Below are 25,354 nucleotides of genomic sequence, written 5' to 3' on the forward strand. Positions count from 1 at the left end.
GAGGTGCTCTGCTTGACATGTATGGAAAGTCTATTCCACAGCATGGGCAGCCTCTAGGTTATGAACCTGTCACTCCTGCATGTCCTGTTGATTGTGGTAATGAGGTTGAGGTCTCTGGAGCATGTGGTGTGGAGGGATTGGGATTTCTTTAGATGTAGCATTTCTAGGTCAAACATGGCTTTGTTAATCAAGCAGAGATCACCTCTAAGTAGGGGATACGAGACAGAGAATAGTTGGGAGTATTTTTAGTCTGTCCATATAGGACAAATGTTTAAGGCCTAGGATCTTCTTTGTGAGGTACTTTCGCAGCCTCTCTAGTTGATGCAGGTGTTTAGTGAGGTACATGCCAAATGCGGCATTGTACTCAATGATTAGTCTAATGGGGGAAGAGTAGAGGGAGACGACCTCTTTCTTCCTGGATGCAAAACCCTTAATAATGAGGTGTGCCACACAGACGGACTTTCTGACCACAGTGACAATGTGGTGGTAAAAAGAGTGGTTGCTGTCAACCTGTGTTCCCAGATCTGTTATAATGCCGTCTATATTCAGTGGACTACCATCTATGTGGTAATTCATGGGAACCGAGTTTTTCCCAAAGGGGATGATGACACATTTTTTGGCATTGAGCTTAAGGCCATGGTTCTGACACCAGTCGTTGGTCACAGTGAGGCCTTTCTGTAGGATGTCAACAATCACTCAGGGAGTTAATAATAGCTCCCAATTTGCAATTGTCTGTGAACTTTGTCAACCAGAGTCCCTTCGTGTTGGCCTGGACTTCAGAGAAGTAGATATAAAACAGGAAAGGACCCAGGACCGAACCCTGACTCCACTCATCACTGGCTGGCAGTCTGACTTGAATCAGCTACTTTCACACTGTGGGTTCTACCTTTGAGCCAGTTTGCAACCCTCCTAGTGATATAGGGGTTGATACCTAACTTAGTGAGTTTTTCTATGATTCCTGAGTGGGGAATGGTATCAAAGGCCTTGGCCAGATCAAGGTAGGCTGTATGAACCACCATGCCTTCATCCACAGCTCTGGTGACGGACTCAAAGAAGAAGTTGACCAAGTTGAGCAGGCATAATCTACCATTCACAAAACCAAACTGTGTGGGATCCAGAGTTCGGAGATTCCCTGTATCCTTGTTTATTAGGTCCACGATGATGCGTTCCATAGCTTTGCATATCAGACTCGTCAGGCTAATGGGACAATAGTTCCCAGGGTCTGTAGTCGCTCCTCCTTTGTGGAGAGGGATGACTGTAGCAGTGCAACATTTGGTAGGGACAAAAAGCCTGAGGTGAGGCTGTGATTGAACGGGGCACACAGGGGAGGTGCCAGTTCACTCTGTAGTTCATGCAAAATACAGCCAGGGATATTGTCAGGTCCCACAGAAGCTGTATTCTTGGCCTTGGACAGTGCTGTTTTAACCTGTGCAGCAGTAATACTGGATGCCTGGCAATCTACTGGTATTGTGACTGGTCCCTTGGGGGGGGGGGATAAGTTGGCACTAAATCTGTCGGCCAGTACATTGGCAATATCTGTTGACTCGGTATAGGAGGTACCATTGTGCAGTAGCTCAGAGCAAATCTGGGTATTGCCATGGAGATTCCTTACATAACTATAGAAGGCCTTGTGGTTGTCTTTACTATCTGCTGCAATTCTGTTTTCATAGCTAGCTTTAGAGGATTTGATGAGGGATCTCAACTTTTTGTTGAGGCTGATAAGGGAGTTTTTTCACTCTTGGGACTTCACCTAATTCCACATCAGTTTCCTCCTTTTGTTGTAGAGTTTGTTTACGGCAGGGGACAACTAGATTGGCTTCCTTTTTTGGAGGAGAGCATCTTGGTTCTATTCGGTATGGCGTGATCCATGCATTTGTGTACGTGTTCGTACAGTGCACTGGTGTATGACGATTCGGTGGTCATAGAACTGATCTCCATTGCATGGATTCTGTGAAGTTAGCCACCTCTGTTAAGAGCCTAAAGTTAGCTTTGGAAAAGTTTTTCATGGTGGTTACCTTTACGGGGGGTGGGAGGGGAGGGATGTGGATTTCCAAGGTGATTAGTCTGTGGTCAGATCTAACCAGGGAGGAGTTGACTACTGGTGCAGAGCAATGGTTGCCCATGTTAGTAATGACCAGGTCAAGGATGTTTTCTTGTTGATTTTCTTTCAGGTTCTCCAAAGTTATTCTTTGTTGGCATCCAGGCAGTATAATTAATAGTCAGTCACTGATTTTTACCAAAGCTTATAGTTTCAGTGGTCCTTTTTTCTTAGTTTCTGTTTTCACACTGGCAGAGCTGAAATTAAGCTGTTGATCAGTGTGCAAGCTGATGGTCTTCAAATCTGTACTTGGTAAGATGGACTGTCAACTGGATTAAGGACAGAGCACATATTGTCCAAGTGGGTGAAGCCTCTTCAGATAGACAGAAGGTGACCAGTGGTGTCCTCAAGTATCTGTGCTGGACCCCTTTCTGTTTAGCATTTATTTTTCAGACCAAAACTGATAATAGTGATCAGTGGTTAATAAAATTTCCTGATGACTGCAAGTTGTGTATGGTTGATACATCCCATCCAAAATTAACTAGCAAGTCAATTCCTGGTGCACTTAAATAGGTCACAAACTTAATGCCAAGAAATGCAGCAGCATCCAGTTCAGGAAGAAGAAATGCTCTGCATGCTACTGCACTAGAAACACTCCTTCACTATATGAATTAATGATCAGGTATCAGAGCACATAGGTTCACAGTTCATTCTCCTTTCACCATCATGTGGTGACTACAGTTAGGAAATCCTTCTACATTTCACTAACTGCCAAGGACATAGTTTCCAAAACCAAGGAAATCATTATCACTCTGTACTTTTCTCCAGTCAAACCTTTTACTGAATACAATGCACCCTTCAACATGCATTTGGTTATAGACATATTTAAAACCTCACAGAGCACGAAAGTTTCCTACCAAAAAGGATCTCTGGTCTCAAAATCCCAGTCTACCATAAGTAACTAGATTCTATGTTCCTATATTCAGTGTCATACAGGCTCTTGTACGGAGACCTGTGGCCAACTTACCAGATGCACAGAGATCTAGTTATTCTCAATTTCCTCAACAAGTTAAAGAGCCAATACTAGCATCAGAAATCTAAACCTGCATCAAGAAATAAATAAAACTAGATAGAGACAGACAGGTTCGTCACCCAGTATCCTCCCACTCTGGAATAGACTCCCCTGGCATGTCATGCAATGAGATTCCTTGTCATTCTTCAAACATACCATGGACAGTTGGATGGGTGAGCTTAAATTCACACCAGGAGTTAACAGGCATGACTCTCCTTGCAAAAAAAAGTGGTAAAGCCTGAGGGTGGGTATTAACTGGCCATGCATGCTCCCCTAACACTCAAGACACACACACAGACACACAGACACAGACACACACACACACACACACACACACACACACACACACACACACACACACACACACACACACACACACACACTTCTTCATTACCAAAATGAACATTTCCTCTGCAGCATGGTTGTAGGCCACATCCCTAGGACATGCAAATAACAACCGATTACAAGCTGGCAGGGTGCAATGGTATCCAATGCTGGGAAAAAAAATCTGAAGCCAGCTACCAAGCTCGAGTGGCTTTTAACCTCAGGTGAATGAAAATAATAAAAATGTTTACATATGAAAGGTTAAATTTCAATGTAGTACATTTAAAAATGTAAATTCATAAGGCCACTTGATAAATTCTATCCAGAAGAACTCCTGAATTTTAACTGTTACACTCGCATAGCCATACAGAAAACTACAGTGTCCTGTTTCTGAGGAATAAAAGCTATTCCTGCTAATGCAAGGCAACCTTGGACAATTTTGGAAAGGCCATCAGGAAAGAACCCATGCTCAGGCACCACACCCTTTCACCCTTCTTCCAAGAAATTTGAAGTCGCAAAATAGAAGATTTGCTATATGCAACTCAGTTTGGTGCTTTTCAAATACAGCTGATGTGTGTTTTTTCAGTCATCCCACTGAATATCAAAAGAAAGGGGATAAGCGATACCAATCAATAAGCAAGAAGCAGTATCACAAAATTTAATGCACAGTTTCATAAAAGGATAAAGGTGATCACACTCACTTTTGTACTTTACTCATATTTACCATAACAGCTACTATCATGGGTTCACCCACATTTGAGTACACTATAAGCAAGCGAGAAGAAATGACAAGAGAAGAGTACGAACTGGTGGAAAATGAGTAGTGATTGGATACTATGACAGGAAATGGATACAAACCTCAAGATAAGACCAAGTAAAAGATATGCAGGATCAGGGGGTAAACAAACAAGCATCACACAGCGACACCCATCTAATTAAACTTTATTTCTTACCTCAGCAGCTGTGAATTTCTCCCTGGGTCCTGCAGTGATCCAGAGCTTCACCCCAGACAGCTTTTCCTCTGTGAGTTCATCTTTGAAACTATTTTATTCATAAAAGAAAGCATAAATTAAGTTAGCAATTTTGTTTAAAAAAGAGTTATCAGTTCAGTGATAGAAACTGCTTTATAAGGATACCATGTTTAGTAAAAGAGTATAAAACTATAGTAGCAGTTATTTAAACCACTGCGTAATGTAGTGTAAAGCAAGAAAACTATATCGAGAAATTCTACTAGAGTAAAGAACTAGGGTACAGAAGTGCTGCCAGGAGCAATGCATTACTGAATGGACGCATCAGCAAATACAGTATTTTTTTCCAAACACCTTTATTAAATTTTCATATATGACAAAGGCAGTCTTACATTTATAAAATGAAAAACATACAAAATGATAGCACTTTAGCTGCAAACAGTTTACATCATAGACACTTATGAAACAATGCAGTTGCAAACATTATACATCACTTATAAACCATCCAGTCGTTAAGCAATATATGGCCTATAGGTAGGTACTAGGCTATTGGCCCTAGGGCCTATACAAGCCTAGCCAAAAAGGTACCCTGGCTTTCGCCACCCAAGAAAATTATTTTCCAGTGCCCCTGTCAAGCAGAACCACAGAGATGATCCCCGGGGTGAATTTCCTATTTCCCATTCAAATCCTGCCTCTTAAACATCGTTCCTACTTTATATATATAGTTCCCACAATTCCCATTTTTTCCTATGAAGTTTGCTCCTTCCCTTTTCTAAAGATCCCAGTTCCAGTTGTTTTAGCTCTGTTACTATATTCACTATTTCTAATAAAGTTAGTCTAGACTTTGATTTCCATTTTCTAGTAATTGCTTTTTTTGGCATGCAACTAGAGTATTTTTAAGATCATTATGGTTATTTCTTCCAGACAGAGTACATGTAAGCAATCTAGTGTGTAACACAACAATAAATGATGTATGTCTGGAAGAAAAGAAACATGTTAAAGCAAACAACACAAAATGTAATCTCTTGAGCTCAGGTCTGGATGGAATAAAATGTCCAGTACTGTCACAAGACTCTCCAGTACCTTCAGACTGAAGGCATCATTATGAAATGATGGGGTAAGAAGCTGTGGCAGCCAGCAAAACTAAATTATCCTTAATGGCTGAACAGAAAACTGCATTAAAAATGAAATAAGTGCACATTTATATTTTCTAACCAACTGAAAATATCACAGAAGAGATTGCAAATCAGCACTGTGTAGAAAAATAAACAACCGAAGACTGTCATTTTATTACTATACATCAGATAATACACTTCTGGTGTAAAAGACCTCTGACATGAACAGTTAACTACTGCAACAATGATGCTGTACTCTAGCAGAGTTATCACAAACTTTGTACTGTAACAGGTATAACACTACTGCAGCATAATACACTGGAAAACAGTGGCAGTGCTGACAACGAGAGCAAAGACAGAGAAAATGTTAAAGAAGTCTTTATCCATGGATGAAAATGTTAGTATTAACTCAAGTGATACACAAAACTGAACATGTCTTGTCACTAAAACCAAGATTTTTATACCTTGAGGTTTGGTTGGCTTATTGACCAGTATTACAGAGGTTTTTTGTCACCAATTAATCCTCTGTACTGAATTTTTTCTACTGCCTATGAATAGGCAAACATGATCCTTACTTTAAAATAAAGATATATACTACTACTTTTAATTGTTGTTCAATGACTTGAAAGATTACTTTTCACAGGAAAAAAAGTGATAAACATTCAGTGTCTTTTGACAATGGCTGCCTCACTGCAAAGACAGTCAAAATGTTAATCTTTCTACGAGTGGCATATGTTATAATTAGTCTGAAGTGCAAAAACAATCTGAATTTCCGCCTACAAAGGCAGAAGCAATAAAATACAGATGGTCACATGAATCACCAACAATAACTGTGACAGCATCAGCTACACAAGAGTCAGTGGAGCTACAATGTTAAAATTAGTGTATATCATGTCTGAAAAAACATTAAACTGGAACTGAATCCATTGAGCGCAGAGAAAAATACAGATCCATGGTATCCATCAAAATGGAAACAAAAACAAAACAAAAAACATCAGTACTTTTGCAGGTAGAAGCAACATTCCCGTGTCCCTCCCATATGAGAGTAACATACTCACACAACTCGAAAATATATTAACTCTTAGACAATGGGCAAACTGTACATCAATACCCTGATTGGAGAAAGAGCGTTCTCCAGCAGGGCATTAATGTACAAGTAATGCCTGGAGAAAAATGAGCTTCATGGTAGCTTATCAAGCCGCCATGGAACTCGTACTGAGGAAATGGAGCGTCCGCCATTTTACGCTCGTTTAGCAGCGTTTTTGCTGTTTAGCGAGTGTAAAATATACAAAAAAGACAAAAAGGTACGTGTGTGTGTCTGTGTGTGAATGTATGCGTGCATATCAGTGAGAGTGAGGAAGCAAACCATTATTTTATATTCGCTAAGCAGTACTTTTGCTGTGTGTGTCTGTGTGAGACAGAAAGAGAGAGAGAGATGGATGGAGAGAGTGAGAAAGAAAGAGAGTGATGTGTGAGTGAATGCATGTATGTAAGCAGAGAAGACTGCCTGCCAGTGAGATCGAGAGAGAGAGAGTGAGACTGAATGTGTATATGAAAGCAGATGGAGACCGTGAGAGACTGAGAAAGAGGGTGAGACAGATCATGTGGGAGTGAATGTGTGTATGAAAGCAGAGGAGACTGTGTGTGTGTGTATATATATATATATATATATATATATATATATATGTGTGTGTGTGTGTGTGTGTATATTATTTTATGTAAAATGCTTCCTCCAACACCATTAACATATACTACACAGTAAGTCTGAAACAGTTGGTGGAGGAACTATTTTACATTAAAATATATAAAAGAAAATAATATAGTACTTTAAAAAAAATAAGCAAGTAAAACACAACAATTTTACAGTGAGCCCACTGTAAGCGCAATAATGCCCTCCAGGGTGTGCGTTAATGTTTAATTAATGCCCTTCCAGGGGTGTAGAGGCCCTCTGCCTGTGGTGTCAGGCCTCATAACACCCCTGGGCAGGTGTTAATTACATATTAACACACACACACACACACACTGTCAGGCATTATTGCTTGCTGAGATCCTCCCACAGTAAGGAAAATGACTAACATCCTTAAATCCATGGCTTTTTTATCCAATGCTAACGCACACCGCGCACACCACACACACAGCATACCACACACACACACACACACACACACACACACACACACACACACTTCTTTCGGCTTTTCCCGGTTAGGGGTCGCCACAGCAGATCACCTATCTGCTCATGATTGGCAGTGGAATTTTACGGTGTCGAGTTGCCAGCCCGATGCCCAACCTTCCACAGAAGGCACACACACACGCAATCACACCCAGGGCAATTTAGAGTGTCCAATCCACCTACAGCATGTCTTTGGGATGTGGGAGGAAACCGGAGCACCCGGAGGAAACCCACGTGACCACAGGGAGGACATGCAGTCTTCACACAGAAGGCACCCCAGCCAAGGATCGAACCGGAGAACTGCTTGTTGTGAGGCGGCAAAGTTAACTGCTGCACCACCGCGGCTGACCTACACACAAACACACACACACACACCTTTTGATAAAACAGAAACTGATAAAACATGCATTCAATTCCTATTTCAACAAATCAGCAGAATGAATGGAACCCCAAAATACTTTAACTGCATCCAAATGACAACCCCACAAATGTACATTTTAAAACATCATCCTAACAATCAGTCCCACTTGTCAGTACAACATGTATTTTTCAATTTTTTTTAATTATGCTGAAATAAATGTATCAATGTACAATTTAACCAGTGTTGAAGTATTTTAAGCTACATTGGTAAATGTCATTCAGATGTCAGTCATCACATTTGCACTCACACGAAACATCTGCAGGTTTATATTAATACAAATTCAACCTTAATCATTCAGTTAACAATAGACCAAAGCAAATTTATTCACTTCAGTCTTGAAATTAACTTTATTTAAAGCATAACATGGATAGTATTATAAATCCCTTCAAAGAAAATGTATCTTTTCCATATAACAGTGATATCAGATTGCACTCAAATCCAATCTGGACCAATTAAATTAACATTATAAATGTTAAATTATTTCATTTCAATGGCTTCTGATCATCTAAACATATCTGTACTACCCCATCAAGTGTATCAGTATTAATCTGCCAAAGCAACTTCTTAGTTCTCTATTTATCTGGAGATCTTTTTTTTTCACAAAATAAAACTCTCCTTACATTTTAATTAATTTATTAAGTCAATTATATTGGTCACCTTGAGTCATTCTTGACTTGCATCATTGTGGCAACATTCATAGTTACCAACATAACAGAAACTGCCTCTACTATTCTAACCTCATACATTTAATATTTTGGATATCCTTATTTCTCCAAAATATTCCTTTCAATAAAAAATACAACTTATCTTTGAAAGTATTTAAATCCCAATATGACCAGACAAAATGCAACAGTGAGCTAAAACCTCTTTATCACATCCCCAATAATGTAAAGTCAGTATTTAGAAACATTATCCTTGGTCTTTGTGGGGTATAAAAGTACTTATTTCAAACATTTCAAAGCAAAAATTAAACCCACTTGCATGTTGCTTCATCCACATGTTCACCTAACAGAATACTCTTGTCTTACTTTCTCTACAGGCACATGACTCCTATTGCTTAAAGCCTTACATACCTTACTAACCAAACCCATAACTACAGCAGATTCATCCCTTACTTCCAGTAAGAAAGCTACCTCTAATGGGGATGTAAGATCCAGTAATGCTATCAAAACCATCTGCCTTGCTGCAAGAATCTTTCACATTCTAATCTTACAAAATAAGGCAACACAAATTTCTGCTGAACCTGTGACTTACTAGCCCAATCTGATCCAAACTTTAACTTATTCTCTGGAAGCAGTTCTTGTTTTTTTACTACCTTTCCATTTCTTATTTTATTTAACATTTGTTTACCAGGAAAGTCCGACTTGGAACGAAGCCAGTTTTCAGTGGAGGCCCGGGAAGAAATGCTCCAGATGCATGTCTTTGTACCTTTGAACGTATCTCCCCCTGGACTCCTATCTACATCTATCATTACAGATGTTAGCCAGGAGTCAACTTCCAGCCTAATTAAGATATTATACAATGTCACTACTGCCTACTTTATTATGCAAGATGGAACTGCTCTCCTACCATAACCATTTTACTAACAGCAAAATCTGCAGGAGTTAAACTAGCTAGCTTTTTTTTCCACTTGCCATTAGTTATAGATATTAAATATACATTTTACAACAGTACAACTTCATAATACAGGCAGAAATCAAGAATATTAAGGTTTCCCATATCCTTTGAGAGTATCATTTTATACCATGACACTTGAGATTTGTCTTCATCCCAAATAGAATCCCACACCATAGGTCTGAATGCTATCTAAAAGTTTTTTTGGGATATCCCCCTGGAAATGCTTGAAAGATATATAGCAGCAAAGAGCAAACAAAATACAGTGCTTGAACCCTCTAATCCAGTTTATATTCAATCATTTTCTACCCAAGAAAAAATTGTTCTTTATTTTTTATCTCATTATACATCTTATTAATAGAATCTTCCAGGCTATTTCTTGGACAAATTCCAACGTATTTGACATATGCTGAATACCATAAATAAGGGTCTATGTTCACACATCGAATAACAATTTCAGTGAATGGCTTATCAGCAAATGTTGAAATCACCAGACACGCTTCTCTTTGAAAAATAATTCTTCATCGAATTGCCATAGTTGGTCAACATCACGAACGTTAATAAAAACACCTTATCAACCAAGGTTGGGGGATGCACCCCTCCCCAACTACATATACCAACTCCAAGATTACACTACAGTGGGGAATAGGGCAAATTTATAAAAGGGTTTCTTTAGCTTACCTTACGTATCATGGTACTTCCTGGTTGTTGGCCAACTATGGCTATTTGATGAATTATTTTTCGAAGATAAGCGTGTTCAGGGATTTCTACATTCGCTGTTTAACATTCGCCAATAAGCTGTTCACTGAAATTGTTATTTGATGCGTGAACACAGACCTCATAAATACTGCACTGTGTGCTATCATCATCAATATTCCAGTCAAGGTCTGCCTTTACACCACAAAACACAAACTAATCAGTTTAAATCAATTGTGGAATACATTTTACTTATCTCATTGCTTTAACAGAAACAAACAAACTGCAGTCATGGTTTAATACTTAAACAGGCCTATAGGAAGAAGTCAAACTTGGGTTCTTCCCCATATTATTAAATAAATGAAACTTATATACTCATCATAACAAAAGAAAAAACAGTACTACTAACTGCAGACACTAGTTAACTCAGCATCTAAACCTTTCCTATAATGCTCTGCGGATATCCGCTTTTTCCAAATATCATTATGCCCCTGGACAGTGCACACAGATACACATCACAGGACACACAAACAACATCCCTCCGGGCCTCTTTTGTCAAGGTTGGGGGGTAGGAGGGAGGGGACTCTGAAGTGGACATATATGGTTCTTGAAGATCTATAATTATGGCGAGTACCCAGTGCTTGTACATGATTCAGTCCATTCACTTAAGCTAGTAGGACACAGTCCAAAGTTCTTCCTTTTGGGTTAGATCATGACAGAATACCTCTGATGACTGTGAGGCTGAAGGAAGACCTAAACCACACATCATGTGTGTCTTTCAAAAGTAAGCAAAAAAGTCACAGTTGCACAAATATCACCCACAAAGGCATTTCAGAAGAAAGGTAGTATGAGCCTTAGGTTTGGTAGGTAGATCTTTGCTGTAATTATGGTAGTAATACATAAAACAATTAGAAAACCACCTAGTTTAGACACTTACTGGCCCAACTTCTTAACTGCAAAGGATACAACTAGTTTGTGATCTTTTCTGATAGATTTTGACTTGTTCAAGTACAGCACAACTGCCTAGGCACAAACAATTTAACACAGAGTGACCATCACTAACATAGGAGTAGAAAAGGTACCATCTAGGGACAAACTGGCAGGATTGAAGCTACAAAGAAAATGAGGCTGTTGGCATGGGACTTATTTATTTGGAATAATATGGGATTCCTGCACTATGACCAAAGAACCTTGAGAAAAGTGGTTAGGATGCTAAAAATGGTTGCAAGTTCAGCTTGGTCTAATGGCAGCAACTGAAATGCAGCGATCCTATCTGTAAAAAGAATTATCATCCTGCAAAACACCATCTCCATAAAGCAACCAATAAACATTGATGCCTACACTAGCTCCATCTGTGTGACATTGCACTCTCTAATTCACTGCTATTCCCCAAGGCTTGTAATAACAAAAGCAAAGGTGCCCTTGCTTGGATTAACAACTCCAGAGACAGGGCTGCTTAGAACCAGTTGTCCAGATAAGGAAAAATCTTAACTCCTTGTGGTTTACAGTGAGCAGTCACAACATTCATGCATTTGCTGAACACCCTGGGGGGGGGGGGGGGTGAGCCACAAACTGCAATCTTTACATGCAGGAATGCATCCTTGGAATCCCAACAGCACATTCAGTCTCCTTTCCAAAGGGTATAAAAGAATGGACCGCACACTAACCATCTGGAATTTATTTGTATTTTGGTATAAACTGATTTAGGCGGTTTACATCTACTACTGGCTTTTGGTCCTTTGTTAACTTTTTGAACCCAAAACATCTGAATAATAATCTTAGGATTTAAGATATCTACTGCACCCATCTGATGGTATGGGACATCTGGAAGGGAAGATTGTGTGATTGGCGGTTTAGACAAAAAAGGCATGGTATAGCCTTTAGATATAATGTCCTGCATGATAGCCAGCCACACAAGCAAGTGGAGGCACTCAATCCCAAAATGCCTCCAGACAGGAAGAGTTGGAGCCAATTTTTCATAGCTACTGCAACTGACCCCCAGAGTGAGGGCTACTGAACCCCTGAAAAGTTACTCTGCTGACTGCTGCTCTGGTGGTACCCATTCTGGAAGCCACAGCACCTAAGCTAGCCTCTGTCTACACTCTGGAAAGTGTTCCTCTTTTGGCTTTTTTGGCTTTTTCATAACCATAATTTCCCAGAACTCTGTGAGAAACCTGACACATATAGCCATGAAGGTCTTGCCTCACTCTATTTTCCACTTCAGCTTTAAGCCTGGGACCACAGATGCGGGTAATTAAACTACAAGTCTAAAGCTATGCATGTCTACAAATGGAGATACCTGCATCAGCTGTCTTCTCTGTTCCACTGACTGATTTATGAGAATGTTGCATGGTGAGGTTAGCAACTGTAGAAAATATTTATGTCTGGGACACTAAATTGTTCTGTAATAGCAGTGCTGATCAATGTTGGATAAACAGTTTATCGCTTATAAATTAATTGCTTAAGATGTGTACTCCTACTTCTTAAAACAATCCATCAGCCATATACACTGTGATGGAGTCAGCCAATGGAATCTCTTTTCCAGCAATCTCATTCCTTGGCAAGCCAAAGAATCTTGGCCAGTTTCCTTGAAAAAGGCACCACAACATCTGATTCTTGCCAAGCCCATAGTTTGAAAAGCACCATCATCTTCTCTGCAGGTGTAACTACCCAAGAAGTAGATGACAGGGAGGGAAAAGTCTCTTACAAGATTTTCCCAGATAGAGATGCAAGGTCAAATGACCATCCACCCTATCAGGGCAAAAAAGATTTTAAGGGGGAGTTCAGGTGCTTCCTCTTGTACCTCCTCTTCCTGGATACACCTGGAGGGAAATGATCCAAAGAGGATGGAAAATAAAACTGGCTGAAACACCCAGCTTCTATTACACCATCTGCTCTGTGTTCCACTGTGCTGCCATAGAAGAGATGAAGGGACTAAAGACCTAAATCGGCGAGTGCCTTGGGCAAAGGCACATCATCAGGGCAGGTTCAAGCAGTTGCCATTCCAGAAATGATGGCTACAAGGATGGCTTTTTGGTATGCACAGTCACTGAAATGAATGAGCACAGAACCTACACAGCAGGTGCAGCCAATGGCCCAGGACTGAATGAAATGACATTGAAACTTGATTTCCAGCACTGTAGCCAAAAGTCACTGTTGGTGCTGCAGCCAGCTTGACCAGCTCTGGACCCAAGGACTCAAATGTCAATAACACTAATACCAAAAACAAGCCCAACAGAATCTGTGCCATAAATAATGCTGAGACCTTTTGACAAGCCCATCTCCAACTCAATGTAAATGGGCATGTTGACAATGAAGACAAAAGAGAAGCTGTTGACATTGATATAGAAGCCTACAGTATATGCGTCAGCCTCTCAAAACATAGCATCGATTGGGGAGTCAATAAGGAGGCAAACGGGGTTGGAGGGTGGCGGACTAATATCTACAGCTGCCCTGGAAACTGAAGGGGGGGCAGATTTACACCAATCTCAATCTGGACCTTGACCATCACTTCATTCCAGTCCAAATTAACAGTTACAGTAGGACTGTAGAGCAATCTGGATGCTCACACATAGACAGAAGAATGAGGCCTGGAGGAATAAAGCTCAACTTCAGACACAGATGAGAACTACTAACACATTGTCTGGAAGCAGTCTCCTACAATGAAACCTCAGTCTGGGATACTCCTACATTAGATTCTGTCCCATAGTCAACTGTTTCCATACATTTGGAAGTATCTAGGGAACTAGGAGTCCTGGTTTTCTTAGGGGATATATATGACACCCGTGAGGAAAAACAAAAAAGACCAACTTCCTTATCTCACTTAAACTTTTCTCTGCAGAGGTCTATGCACAGGTCTGTGCACAAATAAATCATCATTTGTCTTTGGGAAGTAACTTTTTAAAACAAATTAAATTATTCCTGTTTAAGTTCTCTACTTATATCCTATACTGTAGACCAAGGAAAATAACACAATCGGAGTCATTTCCCTGCAGAAAAACTGTGTCTCCACACTTATTATTTTTTAAAATTATACGGTTTTCCACACTGTTGATTTATGCAACACAGCAAAAAAAAAAAAAAAACAGTTTTCAAAATGACTCCCTATTGAAATGTTGACACTCAGAATGTCGAGTACTGACATGTCGGGAAAAAAAACGAACATAAAGGAGAAGAGCAAATCTTGAACATCAATCTCTTTTAAGCTTCTTTTTCACACTCCCATAGACAGACATATTTTATACACCAATTCTGAGATCACCACACCTTGAATAAAAAGAAATATTCCAGAAAACGGTCATCTCAGAATTAGTATATCTAAGTCCGCTTTTTGAGCCAGTCTCCATGTTTCAGGACTCTCTCTAACTGGTCTATACATTTCAAATTGTTACCCTTCAAAATATCATCCACAGGCAGACCACACAAACCCAACTTTAGATGTAGCCAAAAACTATAACAGAATCACAAAGTGAATGACAGCATTAACTATGTGATGAAAGCCTAACATCCATGACAGCAGGGAAGGAACACCAAAATGATTCTGGCAGATAATATTTAAAAAGAATAGACTATCTTGGAAACAGAAAAGCATGGAGAGCAACACAGCTTACCACCAATACCAGAGATTTCAGATACCAGGAAGATTAAATTCAGCAGATAGGGAAATGCAGGGCATCATGGAAGAAGGGGGAGTTGGAGCCTGAGAAAGCTTTAGGCACCTGTGGCAATCAGTCCTACCAGATGAGTGGGTATACTGGATCATGTAAGATTTCAAGTATACAAAGGCAGTAACTTCACTTTATAAGCATTCAAAACTCTACTGGGTAACCATTAAAGCCTAGCATTTTACCCCTTGCTTGCCACTTCAAAATCTCCACTTATTTTTACTGTCTTACCATGATCAGTGCAACCACTTCTTCCTTGGTAACTTTTGCCAACTACAGATATTATAAATAATTTGGAATATTACTCCCCCCCCCTTTTATTCACTTTATTTTGTAATTCATAATGTGGTTAACAATACTGGCATAGTAACGGACATCACCAAATTAGTCCCATCTCCTCTTCGCAAACCTCTGATAATTTTTTGTCATCTGTGTTGTCCCAGTTTAACTGCTAAATACTTCTGATAAATCAGGAGAATTACAAACGTAGCAGTCCTTCAGGGATTCCTTTATAAACTCATATTTCTTGTCCAACAAACCTACAGTCCCTTGTTTCACCTTTTCCATCTCCTCCTGTACTGTCAGATCACCATCACATAATTTATTTTGCAACTCTGCTAAAAGATTTTGCTCCTTTCTTAAACCTTCTCCACCTGTTTTCACTACCATACTTGTTTAGCCCTTTCAACTTCTTAAAACTATCTTAGTCATCAAAATTTGTTGCCTCTGCTCCAGCTCAGGTTACTCTGTCAATTGTTTTCACTGGTCAACAGATACCTCCCATTTAAAATAACATAAGGAAATGACCAATGTTTGTCCAAATAAGAAATCAATAATATACATAACACAAACTCCTCAGGTGCATGATAACATACTACAATGGGATGAATGTTTAAAGCTTTAATTAAGATTAGTGTGGCAGTTAGTGCAGAGGACTAAATCTCTGAGCCGTTAAGCTGCTTCCTGAAACATCTACCTTCATTTGCCTACTGTGCAATTCTAAACAAGTCACTTAACTACACAGTGCTCAAGGGTCAGCCCTGAAAAGGGACAAGTGTGTCACTGTGCTTACCCGGTCAACAAACAAGAAAAAAATAAATAAGGTGCATGCAACTACTAAACAGGTTTATCAGTATGAGCTCATGATCTACACCTACAAACCTACCTATTACACTAGAATAAAAATAGTAAACTGCACCAATTCAGATTTTGTTTGAAACAGCAGTCAGGTCCATCACATTCACATCAATAAATGCATATTGTCCAAAACGTACTGCACAATATGCCCTGGGTCCACCACTAATGTCAGAAGTTCTTGTTATAGTATTCTAATCCCACAAATAGAATGCTATACCTTCTTGAAAATCATTTCCCTTGTCATCCCCCAAAAACCTTTTGTGACATACCTATGAGTATATAAACACTGCATATATTGTAATAAAAACTGCTACAAAGTAACCCTTGTCTCCTACATAACAGCCAACTGTATCTGCTAGCACTGTGTTTAGTACCATACAGCACCGACAAGAAATCAGTGTTATCCCTTTTCATCTTCCACCTTGAAATTAGAATACTACTTCCCATAACTAATATCCTTTTATTGATGTATCGTGCACCTGTTCATCTAACTGCAGCTCTTATATGGCTACAACTCAAGGCTCAAGTTTAAATAACCAAATAACACTCTCTTATATTTCTAGGTTCATAAGTTCATACTAAGCTAATGGCCACCAGGGTCTTTACAAGCTTAGCTGATCAACCCAACCCAGTTTTGTCACAGAGTTCCTTGGATACCTACCTATACGGTTGGGTATGTTAGTAAAGAATAATAAAAATTATAAATTGTTATGTATGGAGATTACGATTAATTTACCTACTGACATCTGTCCATCAGAGACATGGAGGCCAGACCGGGGATTTATTTGCAATTTCCCATTCAATGATCAAGGTTTCTTTTGAATAGGGTCAGGGATCAACTCTGCTTCACGTAGACGGGGAGCTTATTCCACAGCACAGGGATCCTTTCAGACACATATTGGTCCCTCCAGCAGGTTCTATTCATGTTGCAGACAAAGTTCAGGTTCTTGGGTCCAGTGTTTCTTGTACTGTTTGTCTTGTGGATGGTGCAGGAGATCACAAAGAGCTGGACATCACGATGCCTTACATGCTAGACATAGATCACCCCTTATTAACCTATAGAAGTTTGAGTAAAGAGAAATGACTTTAAAGGTGATTTTTGCTGAAGTGAACAGTGCACTTAATATTCCTTGTCACTAAACTCATCCCATATCCATGGGAAAATACTCTTTTAACAACTTTTTGGCACAATCCACAAACTTTTAAATTCTGAAAAGCCCCCAATCAAAAAAATAAAAAAGCTTAGCTATTTTCAAAGTCAGTCCTAGCTTAAGGCAGCTTCTTTTCACAGACCCAGTACAACTGTCGAAACTAAAAAACAAAACCTCTTAAAATATGTAAACAACATTTCAACCCTAGTTTAACCCATAGTACGTAAAAATAAAATCAGCTATGTAACAATAGCATATTTAACTCACCCGGCCTATCAAGCAACCCATGCTTGCTTAGTTATGCATGACAGCTAAAGGAAAAATTCTCACTGCATTTTTCTCCATCATCCCTCACTTTCTCCCTTACCTATCAGAAGTACTTGTTTAATATTGCATAACCTTAACACAGTCAAGTCCTAGTCAAAATTTACATCTTAACTCCAAACAGTTTCAGTAAAAAAGAGTGGAAGCCCCCACCCCCATCTCTTTCCATTTAACTGCTTCACCACTATTAAGAATTTTAGTATATATAACAAAGCACTGGCTCTAATAACCTTAAAGGCAGATTTTAGCTGGATTACCAACAGTCATGGCACACACAAAAGCACCAGCCTACTTTCAGATGTGCTCACCCAAGATATTCACATGTAACTTTAGAATCCCACCTCTCCCCATTTGAGTATCTTCCTAATCTATTACTTCACAAACGTCTGTGCAAACAGAGCGTTACTCACACCACATCTACTTATAACCAACACTTTTCATTTATATAACTGCATTCACCTTTGTAAAGATACACTTTTACAGAATACCATCACCTTAGAAAGAAAAGTCCAGAAATATCCTATGTACTTTGGAATAGTTCATTGTCATCAGTTTTCCTTGGCATGCTATGTGCTGCCTTTTGTTGCTGAAGCATACAAGTTCTAAAAAATGAAAACAACTTGACTCACAGATCTTCTAAAAAGTTTCAACTTGTTCAGAGCCAAGCTTTCTATTATCTCTCCGCTGTTCTTTACATCAATTTCAGTACACTCCTCTCACCCATCAAAGGCAGTTTTCATTTCTTGCTAGTTCACTCCCTCATAGTGCTGTCAGAGATTCCATAGAATCCATAAAGATCTTAAATTCACATGGAAAAAATAATTTTAAAATCTGCCTGATAAAACACAAGAAAAACCCTAAGTTATAGAGCTATACTCTCTCAAAGGAACCAAGTACACTTGTGCAAGTAAACTTACCATAATAGTAGATGTTCTAATAGGCCACTGTTGCAGTAGCTTAAGCTATTAGGGGTCCTATCCCACCAAGTGTCTGGCTGGTTTTCAAAGCTAAAGGGCACGTTCAATGCGCTCTAACTGTCCAAAGCTCATGGGGAGCTCCATAAAAAAAAAAGAATCATTAGCAAACTGACAGTTACACAGGGCACTCTGAAGGGGAAGACTTCAGCTGCAAGAAAGCTTTGAATATTTTGGCTTTCAAAATGTCCTTTTAAACTCAGCTCCCCTCAAGCTTCAGACGTTACAGCATATGGAAGGTGCCCTTTAGCTTTGAAAAGCTGACTAATTAGTGGGGGTAAGGACCCGCATAGCTTAGGCTGCTGCAACAATGATCTAGTGTTGATGGCAAAATCTAGTCCTTCATGCTAATTTTTTCTAATCAAACCATGTCTTGGCTTTACTGTCACAACCAAAACACACATGAAAACGTTTGCACTCTTTCTATCTTTACTTGGCTCGCAAGAAACCCAGACCAAACAACCAGCTTATCTTGCACATACGTCTGATAATTCTGCCCTTCTCTATTCTCAGGTATGTCATTTTCCCCAAGTTTTATCTTCAATGTCTGCATGCATTTCTATAAACACCTCTAATTCAGACAAGTACACACACTGCTCTTTTAAATTTCTTATCTTCTATCTAGACTTCTTCAGATGTGAACTTGGATTATCTACAAGTTCTCATTTGCTTCTGAAATATAAATTACCGAGTTTGGCACTTACATTTCTACTCTTCTCCTGAAGGCTGCTGTCAACATCTCCCAGGGTACCTTGTCAGGTATATACATGGACTATCTTCCAGAAGGCCTTCTGAAGGTACCACTACCTTATCACAATTCACCAAATTGCCAGCAGTCATTTTTAACAACTTCAATATATAAACTCTTTTTTTTCTTTCACTTTCTTCACAGTTTTTTATTATACATAACATTGCTAATCAATCATTTGAGCATAAAAAGCTTCCAAACTATTACAAAGTTGAAAAAAAAAGTAAGACTGCACAGGAGTGAAGACATAATTCTTATCCACATCATGCCCCAGTGTAGAAAGCAAGGATACCGTTCCCAATTGGCAAGCAGAATTTAAGATGCCTATCACATGGTCTAACAGCAAGCCCAAAACTGGGTCACCTAGAAGGAAAAAGCAGTGTATAATACTGTTTGGTTATTAAAAAGAGCTATACTAACAGCTTTGTGAATGGTCCTGTTAAGCAATAAGACCACTTCTGGCACAAAAACAAACATCCATGAAGTTATGAAAAAGAAGTGTAAACATGTTATTGGACTCCTCTTAATAAACTACAAACATATTCAATTCAGTTCACACTCAGTCCTACCCAGAGTTTCATACATGTAAACAGAGATTTTAAGGCACACAACACTCATGTCAATATATGCAAAGTGTTATAGACGAACATGAACTCAGAAGTAGAAAAATGACACAACAAATGCAGGGTTTCATAGCATCAGTGTCTGGCTATAAGTGTTAAAACTATACAGCTGCCTCTAGAGTCATATAAATGCCTAAAAACAGTAGCATCACATACCACTGTTATAAAAAGAACAGAGGTACCAGTCACATTACTATGCTTGTATGTTAAGCTCAAACTTAATTCCACAAGGAGAAAGATGAGAATACAGCACCTTGCTGTTCAGATCTACCATTAGAAGCGTCCAACTTCAAACCAATTCTCTAATACATCTCCAAAGTAGTGTTCAAACATCAGTATCTTGTCTTTTTCTGTAGTAAGATTTGCTGTAACTGAAGGGAAGTTACTGATAAATGGAAATAAAACTGAGAAAAGGCTCAGTGTAGGTTATCAGGTGCACAGAAATTGCAGCAGAGACAACACATTGGTGTAAAAAGAAAAACAGATTTGGAGCGTACCACATGTGTGTTGTTAACATCTTTAACATGGGTAGAATGAGAAATAATGACAAACAAACCAAATGTACCTTTGTATTTTCCAGTTGGATCGCAGTCTTTTTTGCAAGGATTTATAACCACTACTGGCATTGAAAAGTTCTTTTTTTGAAGTATTAAAAACAATTGTGTTTCTGGGTTCTTGTTCCATTTTTACCTAAAAATCAGGACACAAAAGTTAAGCATCAGTCCACATAGAGTAAACAATATTCTTTAAAAGTATACGTATTAGCAATGTTTTAAACTCTAGAACAAAACTGAACAGGGCTAAAACATTGTAACAGTCTACATATTAACTACAGTTATACAAAAGTCCATCAGAAGCCTCAAAACAAGAAAATTATGGCCTTCCCCTCTGAAAATGATGTCATAAATGCCCTTCCCCTCTGAAAGTGATGTCATAAATCGCATCACTCTTTATGGAATACTCCAGTGCCCCCATCTATTACAGGGTCTGTCAGCCTCTCGTTCCACCCTCGGACTATCTCTGATTCAGGGCTGGGGATGGTGTGGAACCCAAGGTCATCCCACGGAATCATGGTGTCCACAGCTTCATCCATCCACTACTTCTGCTGGTGGGGGGTCCATTTTATGACCTGCCTTTCATTTTCCCCTCCCCTGAGATTTCCATTACTTCCAGGGTGAACACACTATGGGGATACGCTGATGTATCACCCCACCTCTAGAGCAGCTCAGTCAAACTCCCCTCTCATTCTCCTCTTTGGACCAAGCCCCTCTCTCATGTCACCAGCCACCACTAGGGATCTTAAAGTGTCAATGGCTACGAGAATCGCCTCCACTTTTAGATGGCAACTCCCTTCCCTCCCTCCTTGCTACTCAGTCAGTTGCCCAAGCAACTAATTTAACCCAGATCGTATGGCCTGTAGTTAGGATTTACCTCGACACCACCAAAGCAGTTCACATATTTTAATTGTGGTGCATTCCTCTAAACATGGAAAACTATTAATTCTTGCAGCCTTAGTGTGTTTTATAGCAAGGAAATGAAAAGCTGTGGGCATTAAATTAAGAAAACATTAGATAGTGCAGAAAGTATTCATAAAAAAATTAAAAACACTTTGCATAAGTAATACTGCTCTCTGCAATCCATGACTGGAATGACCTGGAGATCTACTGCAAACTGCACTATCACAAATAAAGAATAAATATCTGATGGCACAGGGGAAGCCTCAGCTATGCATTCTGATTAGGTCTGTTAGTACAGGTACCTACTGGGCAGGGTCCCAAGCAGTATGTGTACATAACCTTTTCTCCCCATAATCACACATGCATCAAACATCCTGCTTTGGATGCTGTGCAATTAAATACTCTTTGGCTCCTTCCATCACCTTTTAAATTTTAATGAAATACTTGCATATAAAGCGGTTCTGCTCTACCACCTCCCTAACCCTTCCCTTCTTCTCTCTTTCTGTATATGTATATTGCACACACCTTCTACATCCCAACCCTCTGATGCATCTGTATGTAGGGTTATTCTCACAACAAGCCACAGCCTCAGTAAAGTGCTTGTATCAATATTCTCCATCCCATGTCCTAATCCAAACTTAGAAGTAAGATGTTCATGTCTATGGCTGTCCTCACCTTGTCCATCAATGACACCTTAAGTAAAATACCCATGTCAAAGATAACCCTACACTGTCACAATTCCAACTTAAAGTAAATCTGTTCACGTCTAAGGCAGTGCCCCTTCACCATGTCAGAAGTTTCATTTATTTCCATTTTCATAATGCTTGTATTTGGGTAGAGTACCTCAACAACAGACTGAATTTTAAATATTCCCTACAGAGGACTTTGTTAGAATTGTTGGGGTAGCAAATGATTGCAACTAAGGAAATGATTCTTCTGAGCTGGGATACAAGATCTGAATTTCTTTTCTATATTTAATGTTATTTGCTGCCAAAAGACAATTACTAGAAAATGGAAAACAAAATTTACACAAAATAAATGAAGTAACAAAATGTTGTACAGGAGATACAGGAACTGTATGTGGGCTCTTTAGAAAAGGGATGGAGCAAATTACATAGAAATAAATGGAATGTGTGGGAACAATGTGCAGGAGGAGGAGTGAAACATAAGGGATTGCAGGATTTGAGCAACTTATGTAATGGCGTGAATGATAATTGTTAAAAAAATACATATATGTATAATTCATAAAATATTTAAAATGTTTTTTTCTTTTCTATAAATATATGGGCTTCTCAGTGATCATATAGACCACTTGAGTAGTAACAGCTTATGAAAGACTGACTTCCGTTTCAGCAATTTTTCTTTCTCCAAGATGCAGCTACCTCAGAGTGAAAATAATTACTTAAGACAGTGTTGGGAGGTGAAGCCTCCCCAAGAAGAAGCAGGGTAGGTCCTCCCCTGCAACACTGCTCTTCTTGTGTGAGTTTTATACAGTGATGAATCTGCCCAACTGTTATACAGCCATGGGTACACATATTGTACGGATATGATTATTCATGCTATAGTTTTGAGCAGATTTTGCTTGCCATTTATCTCAATGCGTGTAGTTTTCAGGGCTCATAATAAATCTGTCTTTGCACCTGCCCAGAATTTTTAGAGAAGATGGAACAGATTTCAGAGAGAACAATGGAACATCATGTGGTGCAAACACGGGAACATTTTTCAGATCATAGTAATGGTGCATATGGTGGTGAGGGGCTGCCCAGACCATAGAAGAGATTCCTGGAAGAAGAAAGGAACAGAAAGATTGTTAATCCATTTACCTCCATGGGCCAGCATTCCACCACTTTTTTTGCCCCTGAACTACAAGGACTTATGATAAGTTGGAGCATTTGTTGCTTAAAGAAACTTTTGTGCACTTTACGCTCACAATGGTATTTGGATTTGGCCATTACTCCAAGGGGTCTGATGGCATTTAAGAGTCCGCCCACTCCCTTTGACCCACAATGATGATGATGATAAAAGATTTTTAAATTAGGTGGGCGCTGCTGTTCACTGGTGCTCATTGGACTGGATTAACATTCTAATAGAAAGGGACACTTTAAAACAACGAAAATTAAAAAAAGAGATGTCAGCTATTTGTGGGTCTCTTTCTAATACATTTCTCTTTCTAATACATTAAATGCTACACATTTAGGACAATGCCTGGCAGACATTAATGAAAAGCTCTTGAACTTTCAGAAAGAACTTTTACATAAAAAGAAGACTAAATTAAAAAGAGATCTTGCCCTTCTGTGGAGAACCAGTTGGAAGAGACAGCAATCAGGTGTTCGTTTTCAAGATCAGGAAGTGAACAAGAAACAACATAGTGAGTCGTGAGCATCATCGGATGTTACGGGAGGCTCCACGGACTGGGAAAGTGATGATTCATCTTATCCACCCCCTCCTCCAGCTCAGGTACCTAGGTATATGCAAGAGAACTTTTCGGAAAGACAGACGGATGGTGAAAAATGAATGAAAACATGGGAGAAATTATGCTGAACCAGTTCATAGGTTCATACTAGGCTATCTGCCCTAGGGCATTTATAAGCCTAGCCAGAATGTGTTTAGCTTTCGCCACCCATTTTAAATTTATTTTGCTATGCCCTTTTTCGAGGTTAGTATACTGTGCCTCTGTCTAACAGTGACACAGAAATGATACCCGGGGTAAACCTACGATCTCCCATCCACTCATCAAGATTCCTCTTGAAGAGAGTCAATGAGGGACTCTGCCTAACCTGGACTGGGATTTTATTCCAGAGTGAAGGGAGCTCTGGGTTATGAATCTGTCCCTCCAGCATGTCCTATTTATTTCAGTGCTGAGGTTCAAGTCTCTGGAGCGTAGCTCAATGGGATTTGGATTTTCTGAGGTGCAGCATGTCCATTAATTCGGGTTGGACATGGCTTTATCGTCAGGCACAGATCGCCTCTGAACAGGCGGTATGCCACTGAGTAGAGCTGGAGTTTCTTTAACCGGGCAGCATATGGCATCTGTTTGAGCCCTTTGATCCTCTTGGTGAGGTACTTTTGGGGTCTTTCCAGTTGCTGCAGGTGTCTGGTAAGGTACATCGCAAAGGGGCATTGTACTCAATTATGGGCCTGATGAGGGATGAGTAAAGAGGCACGATGGCGTCCCTGATCTAGATGTGAATCCCTTCATGATTAGGTGGGCTATATAAAATGTTTTTCTAACCACTTTGGCCACGTGGTTGTCAAATGAGAGATTGCTATCAACTTGGGTCCCCAGGTCCCTAATTACTTCTTCTGTACTTAATGGATTACCACCTATGTGGTAATTTGTGGGCACTTTGTTTTGCCAAAGGGATGACTATACACTTTTGGCATTTAGCTTGAGGCCATGGCTCTGGCACCAGTTGTCTGTTTCTATGAGGCCCTTTTGGAGGATGCTTGTGTCGGCTGGAGAGTCGATTATGGCGCCCAGTTTGCAGTCATCTGCAAACTTGGTCAGCCACAGTCCTTCCGTGTTGGCCTGTACCTCCGAGAAATATATACCGAACAAGACAGGTCCCAGGACTGAGCCTTGTGGGACACCACTTGTAACTGGTTTGGAGTCTGACATGGCTCCAGCAATTCTAACCATGTGGGTTCTGTCCTTGAGCCAATTTGCAATCCATCTAGTGACATAGGGGTTTATATTTAAGCTGGTGAGCTTATCTATAATGCTCGAGTGGGGTATTGTATCGAAGGCTTTTGCGAGGTCCAGGTAGGCTGTGTGGACCACCTTCCCCTCGTCAATGGCCTTGGTGACTGTTTCAAAGAAATCAACCAGGTTTAAGAGGCAGGATCTGCCCTTAA

The 25,354-nt window shown here is 39.6% G+C and overlaps 1 protein-coding gene across 1 annotated transcript in view; it reads right to left on the bottom strand.

Moving 5' to 3' along the window:
- IFT52 (intraflagellar transport 52) overlaps positions 1-25,354 on the bottom strand; it is a 906,963-nt gene that overhangs the window by 873,187 nt on the left and 8,422 nt on the right. Inside the window, exons 2-3 of the mRNA XM_044090140.1 lie at positions 20,608-20,732; positions 4,388-4,475 (exon numbers count right to left, since the gene is read on the bottom strand). Coding sequence (XP_043946075.1) covers positions 4,388-4,475; positions 20,608-20,732 — 213 coding nt within the window. The remainder of the gene's footprint in view (positions 1-4,387; positions 4,476-20,607; positions 20,733-25,354) is intronic.

This window comes from Protopterus annectens, chromosome 12.part0 (assembly GCF_019279795.1).
Source record: "Protopterus annectens isolate FY-2018-M chromosome 12.part0, PAN1.0, whole genome shotgun sequence".
NCBI classification, from domain to species: domain Eukaryota; kingdom Metazoa; phylum Chordata; order Ceratodontiformes; family Protopteridae; genus Protopterus; species Protopterus annectens.